This window comes from Camellia sinensis, chromosome 1 (assembly GCF_055761805.1).
Source record: "Camellia sinensis isolate YWXY chromosome 1, ASM5576180v1, whole genome shotgun sequence".
Taxonomy (NCBI): Eukaryota; Viridiplantae; Streptophyta; class Magnoliopsida; order Ericales; family Theaceae; genus Camellia; species Camellia sinensis.
In genome coordinates, this window is record NC_138961.1 from 252,286,216 (window position 1) to 252,297,918 (window position 11,703).

The 11,703-nt window shown below is 35.5% G+C and overlaps 2 protein-coding genes across 2 annotated transcripts; one reads left to right on the top strand and one right to left on the bottom strand.

Moving 5' to 3' along the window:
• Positions 1–1,232: 1,232 nt before the first annotated feature.
• Positions 1,233–3,463, top strand: LOC114285233 (omega-hydroxypalmitate O-feruloyl transferase). The gene is made up of 2 exons (XM_028228256.2): positions 1,233–2,029; positions 2,416–3,463. The coding sequence occupies exons 1-2, from the start codon at positions 1,589–1,591 to the stop codon at positions 3,271–3,273; spliced, it is 1,299 nt and encodes a 432-aa protein (XP_028084057.1). The 5' UTR covers positions 1,233–1,588; the 3' UTR covers positions 3,274–3,463.
• A 5,048-nt stretch (positions 3,464–8,511) lies between these two features.
• On the bottom strand, positions 8,512–9,886 carry LOC114285189 (uncharacterized). Its single transcript, XM_028228217.2, has 2 exons — positions 9,366–9,886; positions 8,512–9,286 (listed from the first exon to the last, which is right to left on the bottom strand). Exons 1-2 carry the CDS (start codon positions 9,529–9,531, stop codon positions 8,949–8,951), a joined length of 504 nt encoding a protein of 167 aa, XP_028084018.1. The 5' UTR covers positions 9,532–9,886; the 3' UTR covers positions 8,512–8,948.
• Between the last annotated feature and the right edge of the window lie 1,817 nt (positions 9,887–11,703).

Below are 11,703 nucleotides of genomic sequence, written 5' to 3' on the forward strand. Positions count from 1 at the left end.
AAAATGTGGCCAGGCATGATTTTTTTTCACAGCCAATCTGACCCCCTTTTTCCTGTTAAAGTTCTTGTTACATGTTGCTTTTTCAAACAAGAGCAGATGGGACAAAATGAAAAGATCCATATAGCTAAGAGTGTTGACATCGAAGTGCCCCAAGAGTCAGGTGGCCAGCACAGTCCTCTATTTTTGTGATAACTTCTGGCGAAAGCTTCATCAAGCCGTACTCACCATAGCTGAATCCGTATTGCCTAGGCAGATGAAGAAGTGTTAGTTGTGTTTTAATAAATTTTGCTTCCCTCTGTGTATTGGTGGAGGTTTCTTCTAGATTAATATTTGTCTGATCTTGAAGTGAATTTGAATATGTATGTTATTGTAAAAATTCCTGTACTCAAATTTTCCTTGGATCCTATGTGGTCATATGAAACACGGGGAAAGAAATTAACTTTGGGAGGTTTGTAAACATACTACTTTGAATACTTCTGAAATTTGATGCCCTATTCATTCTTTTGCTTTATGCTGATTAGTCAGTATTTTTATCTTTTTGGTCTCATTTATTGTCAGTAATTTCGTAATACTTTTTGCCTGTTTCTAACTTGGAGTAATTAGGGGAGTGTTGTGAAATTATGGTGAGCAAGTTAGTGTCAAGCATCAGGAGTCTTAAAAAAAGGGCAAGAGCAAGTCAGTGTCAATGATCCTTGTTGGTTTAATGATATGATCTACGGAGACAGAGAAGTGTCAAGCACTTCAAGACAATTGCAAACTTTAAACGATTCTGGCATGCCAAAGTTTTCACTCTTCTTGTTCACCTGACTTTCTTCAAAATGACAAATTGGTAGAACAAACAGTTGTGAAATGTAACATTTGAATAATAATCTATATTTGAAATCTTACACAAATATGCAGGTTTGTTCTAGTGCAAGTGAGTTTTGTGCATTTTATGTGTACTGTTTTTTCTTTGGTGGTCGCACATGGCATAGGACTATTGCTAGTAGATATATAAATATAAACATAAGAGTGCCGAGTTGGCAAAGAATAGCCACATTTTGTGTGATTCAGTAAGCAAAGCCTATCTAATGCCTCGTCAGGACAGTGATAATAGAAACTAGCAATGTATACAACCAAATATTCATGCTTGGGATACCAACCCCAACCAACCAAACCAACCAATCATATGTTCTACTCTTTCACGTCATAATTAGTCATGTTCTGGTGCCAACCAGTGGCCTAACCAAAGATCTCTTTGCACACTTGCCAATCAGGAACAAACACCTATCCTTTTCCCTTTCTACTCACCTTCTTGAATTGGTAAAACTTATTTCGTTTGTGCTCATTCTCTTACTAGAAATATATAACTTTATATATCTTTAATCCCATGCCAGACTCGTGTGTTTCTAATTTCTTGGTACTTCGTCAATTGGCGGTGATTGTTTCTCTGGAAACTCCACTATCTCTGGCCTAGTTTTCTTAAGTTCTATGTACTATTAGAAGCACTTTAGTCATTTTCTTTTGCATCACAAAGTTTCTTTCTCCACTTTATTGTTTGTTTTCTTGCATTGTGGTTTTGTTTGTGGAGTTTGAGAAGTCTGTCTCAATGGACAAGTCTAATGGGAATGTGTTTGAGCTTAATGTGAAGCAAGGACAGCCTACGTTGGTTCCTCCCGCAGAGGAGACAAAGAAGGGTCTGTACTTCCTATCAAACCTTGATCAGAACATAGCTGTAATAGTTCGTACTATATACTGCTTCAAGTCAGAAGAGAAAGGGAATGAGAAGCCCGGGAAAGTCATCAGAGAAGCCTTAGAGAAGGTTCTTGTTCACTACTATCCACTTGCTGGGCGACTAACGATTAGTCCGGAGGGAAAGCTCGTGGTGGATTGCACCGAAGAGGGTGCTGTTTTTGTTGAGGCCGAGGCAGACTGCAAAATTGAAGAGATTGGAGACATAACAAAACCTGATCCTGTGACTCTTGGAAAGCTGGTTTATGAGATTCCGGGTGCAAAGAACATACTAGAGATGCCTCCTCTGGCGGCTCAGGTTTCTAAATTTCTCAAATACATAACTTCACCCCCCCCCCCCCCCCCTTCTAGACTGTGAGTCATCTGCTATATTAAATATCTTTTACTTGACGTAAATTATCTACTAATCACAGTGAACAACACTATGCATACAGAAACTAGACACATAATCGGGCATGGGCACACTTGTGAGTACCTGTGTCCATTCTGTGTCCAGTTCTATGTTCCTAGTGTTAATCAATCACAATTATTATTTGTCAGCTATTGTAAGTAAAGAGAAAGGACTATCCCAGAAAAGTTCAAACAATATAGTAGTAAATATTTTCTTTTTTTCTTCCCAGAGCATGAATTTAATATGGGAAGTCTGAAAGGGTATCAAAAGTTCTTTATCTATATATGTTGCAGGTGACCATGTTCAAATGTGGAGGATTTGTTCTAGGGTTGTGCATGAACCATTGCATGTTTGATGGGATTGGTGCCATGGAATTTGTGAACTCATGGGGCGAAACAGCCAGAGGCTTGCCACTTAGTGTCCCTCCGTTCCTTGACAGAAGCATACTCAAAGCTCGGAACCCACCCAAAATAGAGTATCAGCACCATGAATTTGCAGAGATTGAAGACTTGTCAAGCACCGGTGAGCTTTACAAAGATGAAATGCTTTACAGGTCGTTCTGTTTCGATTCCGAGAAGCTTGAAAAGCTCAAGAAAAAAGTCCTGGAAGACGGGATTCTTGAAAAATGCACTACTTTTGAAGCTCTCTCGGCTCTTGTATGGAGAGCTCGAACTCAATCACTGAAGTTGTTGCCCAATCAACAGACAAAACTCCTATTCGCTGTCGATGGAAGATCCAAATTCAGCCCACCACTACCAAAAGGCTACTTTGGCAATGGTATTGTGTTAACAAATTCCTTATGCCAAGCAGGTGAACTACTAGAGAATCCACTATCATATGCTGCGGGGCTAATTCAGAAGGCAATTAAGATTGCAACCGACAGTTACATGAGATCGGCCATGGATTATTTTGAAGTAACAAGAGCTAGGCCTTCTCTGGCTTCTTCCCTTCTGATCACGACTTGGTCTAGGTTAGGTTTCCACACTACAGATTTTGGATGGGGAGAGCCTATCCTATCTGGACCCGTTGCTTTACCGGAGAAGGAAGTCATATTGTTCTTATCTCATGGAATTGCCAGGAAAAACATCAATGTACTTCTCGGTTTGCCTGCTTCTGCCATGAAGATATTCCAAGAACTGGTAGAGATATAGAGATTGGAGATATCAAAGAGAAATAAAGTAACTAAATATTAGAACTCCTACAACAGCCATGTATATGCTATATATGATCTTTTGAAGTAGGGTTCCTTTGTCTTGGATTTTGTATTTTTATTTTATTTTTCTTTTTCTTTTTCTTTTCGAGAAATTGAAGAAAATCTATGATTTGGCATTGCCTAACAAATGAAAATGTGACTGAACCTAAAATGACCTGCACGCCATGGAGAGTTGAGGAATTTTTAGACAGAATTCATTGTGATTGAAATCACACTGCTAAGATCGATTACTCCTAATTCCAAAACCATGTTGAAGTTTTGAAAAAGGAAATTAAACATGGCAGTACACAAACATAAACACACAAAGAATTATTTGGTCTAAAAACCCATCTAATACATAGGATGATCAATCATCTTTAGATAGATACAATCCAGATCCTTAAGTTTCTGCTTTCACTGCGCGCCTAGAATGCTCAAAATGACAGGATGAGTTCTACCAAGGCATTCAAGGAATTGCAGGAAGAACCACCATTCCTCATTGAAAGCTCTACCTTTTCCTTGAAATCGATAGCTCTTCGCCTAATTTCTGCCTCTTCTCTGTCCACCATAAATCTTCTCACAGCCCTCTCTATTTCCCCTCAAGCACCTAGCATTCACCTTCTTGTCTCCAAAACACGGCCAACATATCATTGGAACTCCTTCACAAACACTTTCAGAGTTGAATTCCAACCACAGTGACTCCAAAAAAAAACCCCAACACTGCTTTATTTATGCTCTAGAACCTCCTGAAGAGCCCATTTCACAACCCAACCTCTTTGAAGAATTCCAACCACAGTGACTCCAAATCATCGCCTTGGAAGATTTCCCACCGGGGGAATCGGATAATGAAGTTGGGGTGGTGGTTGGTAGAATTGAGAGAGATAAATTTGGGGTGGGCTAGGAAGCATGGATACGGATACGGGATACGGATACGGATACGATACGATACGGTGATACGACAAAATTTGAAAAACTAGGATACGGGTACGGCGGGGGTACGTTCGTAAAAAATATTATTTTAACAATTTTTAGTAATGCAGTATGCATAAAAATAAAACTTAAAGCAAAATACAACTTGATAAAGAAGAAAGATTCCTACAAAACTAAGAGTCTTCAAGGTCAATAGCTTCAACTTGTTCCCTTTCATCAGTGAATATCACAAGACCTTAGCTAAAGCTAAAGCCAAAGCCAAAAAACCATTCTTAGATAAAAATTTCAGCAAATATACTTTTTTAAGTCATCAATGATAGTCTAGGAAGTATGGATACGAATATGGTGATATGGGGATGTGGATATGGCGATATGTCAAAATTTGAAAAAGTATGATATGGGTTCAGCGGGGATACATTCATAATTTTTTTTTTTGTGATTTTAATAATGTAATATGCATGAAAATAAAACTTAAAGTAAATTAATAAATAAAGAGAGGGATTCCTATTAACCTAAAAATGCTCAAACATTCATAAAGCATCCAAAACTAAAAGCAAAAACAAATGCAAATGCAAATGCAAATTAAACATCATCCTTACATGCCAACACCAAAAAAAGAATGAGAGCAGAGAGAAGAAACGTGAGAGAGTGAGAAAGCGAGAGAGAAGTGAGAGAGACAACAAGGATACATCAATTTGACAAATTCTATTACTTAAGCTCTCACTATATTCCTCTTATGAAAGAACTAAACAAAATATTATAAGTAATATGTAACTTCGAGTATCCGATACTTCAAAATTAAGTATCCGATACTTCAAAATTAATAAAAAATTAATTAAGAAGTATCCGATACTTTTAAGAAGTATCCGATACGTATCCGCGAGTATCCGAGGAGTATCGGTATTCGATAAGTATCCGATACGGATACGTCACCATTTTTGAAGTATCCGTGCTTCATAGGGGGTGGGCTAGTCTACTATGATGGAGAAGCCTTTTGAGTGAAGAATGGTGCCGCTGAGTTCAAGCATTGGTGCTATGTGACCTTGGAATGGGAAGGTTACCAACCAGCACAACCCACTTACCTCCTTGCTTTTCCATCTCTCTCTAATATTATTATTTTTGTCTTTGTGTTGTTAATTTGATGATGAAAATGGTGGTTCACAGTTTGTGTTCCCTTAGATCGATCAAGTCCTTGGTATTGACCAGGTCCATCTCAACTCAATCCTCAAATCATCTTAAAATACCAAAACCAATCACAAAACCTTTATTAAAAAAATAAACCCATAGATTTTCAGAAGTGAAAAACTTAAATCATTGGTGCATAAAAGTAAAACTGTAAAAATGACAGAGAATCCAGATCCTGTTGAGGTGTTGGGGACAGAGAACCAGAAGAGATGGTGCGGGGCCCTGGTATCTCTAACAATATTGACTTGTCAGTCAACCACTCAAAATTTTCTATGGCTGTCTAAACAAAAAAAAAAAAAAAAAAAAGAAGCATTGCTCCTGTAATTTTTTTTTTTTTGAAGATATGTAGTTCAATATTGATTGAGTTGTTCATCATCTAAATCATTCATTCAAAAATTAAAATTAATCTATTTTTAGCAAACAAGTAGTACAAAATCATATTGTCCTAATTATTGAATTGATTTAAATTTTTCAATAATATTATATATACAAAAAATTTATAAAATAAAGAATTCGAAACATCAAAATGGATTCCACTGGCCTAGACCTGGTCTACTCCCATAGGAGACTGGAGAGGTGTCCCCTTATTCTTTCGTTTGTCTCCCTATTCTGCCTTAATTGTTCTGCTTTGCTTTTGTGATGTAGAGTACTTCTATGTTGGTACATAGCCTAGCATTCCTCTTCTTTACCATAAATTGTGCTGTCAATTATAAATTTTTGTCTCTTCACTAGTAAATAAGGGAAAAAAAAAAATTCATAAATTGATTAATAAATTATCTCTTCATTGACTTTTTGGTTAAAATATGAGGTAAAAAAACTAGAATGTTTGAAATAACTTTTTAATTTTTTACGAAAAGATGTGCAAAAAATAGAGAGAAAAATAAATATTTGACTTTTGGTATAAGTTATACATTTTTTGATTTTTTTACTAATTTTTTGACATTTTGATTAAAACACTGGCATGCCAAACAAGGCCACTGAAAAAAAGAAAGAAGAAAAAACTGTGCATGCAACCATGTGCTACTTGAAGAATTACAATAATTATCAATCCACTCCCTTCCCTTCATAATATTTTCTGGATCACTACAACAAAAACATACTTTAGTGGCACTACACTAGTGGCATATTTTTAAAAAATGCCACAAAAAATGATATTTAGTGGCACGTTTTTGAAAAATGCCACAAAACGACAAACATAAAAGGCTCTAGTGACATTTGAATGAACAAGTGTCACAAAACTACAACAAAAACATACTTTAGTGGCACTACACTAGTGGCATATTTTTAGAAAATGCCACAAAAATGATATTTAGTGGCACGTTTTTGAAAAATGCCACAAAACGATAAACATAAAAGGCTCTAGTGACATTTCAATGAACAAGTGTCACAAAACTATAACAAAAACACACTTTAGTGACACTATACTAATGACATGTTCTTAGAAAATGCCACAAAAATAATATTTGGTGACACATTTAGATAAATGCCACAAAGCCACAAACATATAAGGCTCTAGTGGCATTTCAATAAAGAAATGTCACATCAATTTTATGACATTTAATAAAATAATGACACAAAAAATTATGTTCGTGACATTTACCAACAGATGCCACTAAACTTTAGTAGTAATGACATTTTTTAAAAAATGTCAGGACACTAGGTAGGTGCAAATTACTTTTTATGGCACTTATGTGAAAAGTTTCATAAACAAATATTTTATAGCATTTTGAGAAATGCCGCTAAGTCAAAAACTTTCCAAGCTTATAATGGCATTTTTGAAAAAATAAAAAATGTCAATATATTTTTAAAATTTTTACACTGCAGTAAATGATTAAAAATAAATAAATTAAACTCAATATACACTACAGGAAAAAGCATATTTGGCGACAAAATTTCCTGACCAAAAAAAATTTGGTCGCTGAAAGTATAGCTTTTAGCAACCAAAACAGCATTAGTAGTCAAAAGTAAAGCTTTTTGGCGACTAAACAATTTTAATAGCCAAAAGTCTACAATTGGCGATCAAAACTAAGTTTGGTCGCTGATTATATGGGTTTTAGTGACAAAAAAATTTTTTAGTAGCCCAAGGTAAAGCTTTTTGGCAACTAAAAAAATTTAGTAGCCAAAAGTCTACAATTGGCGACTAAAAATAAGTTTGGTCACTGATTATATGGGTTTTACCGACTAAAAAAATTTTAGCAGCCAAAAGTAAAACTTGTTGGTGACTAAAAAAATTTTAGTAGCCAAAAGTCTATAATTGGCGACTAAAAAATAAGTTTAGTCGCCAAAAGCGGTTATTTTTAGCGCGGGAGAGCTAAAATCCTAAGGCGGGAATTAAATTTTTTGGCGACCAAAATTTTGGTAGCTGAAAGTGCATCTTCGGTGACCAAATCCGATTTTGGTCGGCAAAAGTTAAGTTTTTTAGCAACTAAAAAACAATGAGTAGCCAAAAATATAGAATTGGCGACCAAAAAATATTTTTAGTCGCCAAAAGTGGCCTTTTTTTATTTTACTAGTAAATAGTTTATTTTACATAAATTATGTTCAATAAAATAATTATGTTTATACATATACTTTTATATTAATATAGATGTATGTACTATATAAATAATATATGTTGCATATATAATCATATAGTGCTATAGAGGTGTAGTGGGAAGAGTGTGGTGTATAAGGTTTATGGTGCGAGAGGTTGGCGGTTCGAGTCTCTGCAAGAGCGGATCAAATTGTTCTACAACGAATTATCGTCACGAATGGCACTTGATAACGTCACGAATAGTGCCTACCATGACATTAAAGTGTCACCGAAAGGTTTTAGTTTTGATGGTGTAATGACACTTATAAGTGTCACTAACTCTTTCTTTAATGGCGCTTGATAATGCCACAAATAATAGCTACCATGACATTAAAATGTCATTGAAAGTTTTTAGCCATGATGGTGCAGTGACACTTGCAAGTATCTACCGTGGCACTCGTATCTACCGTGGCACCGATAGAAGTGGCACTTGTTCAAAATGCCACAAGTCCAAAAAATGTCATTAGAAGAGTAGTTTTGTGGCACTTTCAAATGTCACTAAACTAAGAAAATGTTGTAGTGGATAATGCATGCATAATTTGCATATATTGTAACAAAATGACAAATAGGGATACACATGGTCATAGACCTAAGCCGTACATACATTAAATTTTTTGTGAGATATACTAGGTACTAGCGAGTCCAGATCTTCTACTTGCAATCTATCATTGCCTTTCTACTTGTAAAGGTGGAGATGCACTCTAAGATGATCTAATAGTCCAGATTTATCTATTTTTTTTAAAAAAATAAAATTAAATACAAATTTTTTTATTTTTATTTTTAAAATAGCCAATCTGAATCGTTGGATCATCTTATACAATAGCTAGTAGAGAGATAAGGAGAGAGTGCAAGTAGAGGATCCTAATTCGATACTAGCCCATTAAGGATGGAAATGCAAGGGAATACTAGGCGCAAATATGGAAAGAAGTTGACAAGTACACACTTTCCTAATTTTGACATAAGGTAATATCTATCCTAGATGGTCTATAATTCAATGCATTTAGACAGTAAATGCAGAGATTTGCTTGTCTTGATTTCACTGCTATCTCATCGGATGTCGTTCTGTATCCAGGAACATTGCATGAAGAAGATGAGCTCCACATCAAGCTTGCCCTGCATGAAGACTCCATTGCTTTCTCTCTTGCACATTCAATTCCATCAACGGATGGTATTGCCAACTTGTACACTCCATTCTTGTCTGTAGTTCTGTTGACTGATAATGAAATCTGTTCTGTAGTTTTCGGAGAAACTGCTTTGAATGTGCAATCTATTCTAACTTCCACACCTGGTAATACAATGGAATACATGAAAAAACCAGACCAAAAAGGACTTGAAAGTAGAAATGGGTATTTTAATTTTAGAACCTGGCATGAAGTAGCTGTGCCTGGAGAAGGTGTTGTTGGAGCAAATGTCACAGTAAACAATACCCATGACAGTGATTTGGGAGTTTGCTATTGCTGCTGCTTCAACTTCTGAAGGTAGTGACAGAGATAAAAAGGATGAGAGTATAAAGAGAATTTTTGGATCCATGAAAAGTAATCAGGGGGAGAGAGAGAGAGAGAGAACTAATTGTTCCTCTGATCTTGTGAGCCAATAGCTAGTTCTCTATGAACATTATTGTGCAATTAAAAAAACTGTGTGTGGGGGTGTGGACAATGAGTGCCAGGTGGAAGGACAACCAACTGTTGGAAAAGAGTTGATGGACTTTTCCTATCCACAAACAAACAAAGACCTGTGAATGCTCTGTGGAAGATAGTGGAGTGGATGTGTAGTAGAAAGACCAGCTGCTCTTGGCATATTTATGGTGTTTCATTTGGAGGCCTGGGGCCTGTTTGGGAAGAATGAAAATCGGTTCACACAAAAATTGGGTGCAACAGTGACATTGGTTTTACATCCACCGAGTCAATATGATTCTAACTAAATGGATGGGATAGGACTGACATTGTCTCCCACTTAACCAACAAAATGATTCTCAATTGATTTTATTTAAAGTTATTCATTGATTGATAATATCATGTGACGATGTCATTACTATTATATATAATATTGTAAATGAACACGCATGCATAATGTGTTCCACTGTTATATTATAGTATGTGGTGTTGATAGGAGAAGACCCAAGGGTAGGCCAACCTTTTATCTGCTTTGTATAAATGTAGTCATTTCATGCCTGTGTTGTGTCCCCATTTAGAATTTAGCAGTTAGCAGCCAAGAGCAATATGGATGAGCTGAATGAATTTATGTGGAAAAAGCTTTTCTCACATTTGCCCGATAAAACCATTAAATGCGATCACGTTTTCACGTCAATGAATCCAAATGGTTGCCAATAGATAAATTATTCGGATTTTATATATATATATATATATAAAAATCTAAATAATAGGATGTTGACATTTTTAAAAGACAACATAATAATTGTCAATTGATAAAAAATATTAAAACTGGATATATGGATTAACTTGCACACTCCTCGACTAATCTTATAATTCTGAAATTAATGACCGGACAAAATAATTCCTTAAGTGACTCAAATTCGAGATATTAAATTTTATTTTTAAGTTTTTACTACCACTTGGCCAAGCACTTAAGATCAATAACATATAGTATTTGTGTTAAAATAGAAGCTCCCCACATCTTTCTATATACAAAATTTCTGTTTGCATATCAATATCTAAGTAAGAAAAAGGCTGAAAGATCATCCTTGAAATTTCTAACCAGGAAATTTTGGGTGGGTCAGTTGCCACCCCCTCGTTGAAAGAACTTGAATACCATGAAATTTCTAACCAGGAACTTTTGGGTGGGTCAGTTGCCACCGCCACGTTGGAAGAACTTGAATACCACGAAGGGTGAGCTTGGACCGGGTCAGATTTAGTCCGGACTTCAAGCATCTTTTTTTTTTTTTTAACTAATAAGCCTACAATTACAAACGGGCTTAACTTATAAATTGCACATTCACGGTCCCATAAGCCCAAAAAATTAACCTTTAGCCAAATCTATAAGCAGGGCTCCCAAACCTACCCCCCACAACACAAGATGCCCCTACCAGGCTCGGATACTTCAAAAATGCTTGGTAGTCCGAAAAAGAGGGGCTCAAATGGCCCGAATAAGTGTTGGCCAGATGTTTGCCCGAACGACCGGCCGGACGTTCATCCGGACGACAGGCAAGATGAATTTTGAGTCATTTGAGCCAACCTCCTTTTCGGGCTACCAAGAATTGCTCTGGATACTTGGTCTATGCTGTGGGATCTTGAATGATTTTTTTATGTAATTAAAATTTAATTTTACAAAAATTTATGGAATAATAATATTGATTATCACTTTAAAAAACATATATCTTAATCATATAAAAAATTACTATAAGATCACTATAGAAAAATTTGAATTCACACAAGAGAATTTGATTTTTGACATAAGTTATTTAATAAGTTTGATCTATATCTTATGTGTATGTCATGTCAATTGTATATGCTTATGTAATTAATTTATCTTTTTTTTCCCATAATTTAGATAGGAAAATACTTGAAACTCTTAAAAAAGACTCCCGTAATTCTATACACATTGACATGGTAGGATAAATGTAAAATTTTCATTTGTTGTTAGTGTGCATTTGTGAATATAAAATTACAAATCTCTAACCTTTCTTGTTTAAATGGGCAAATGAAGCAAACAATTCATATAGTTTGGAACTTGTGTTATTTTAGT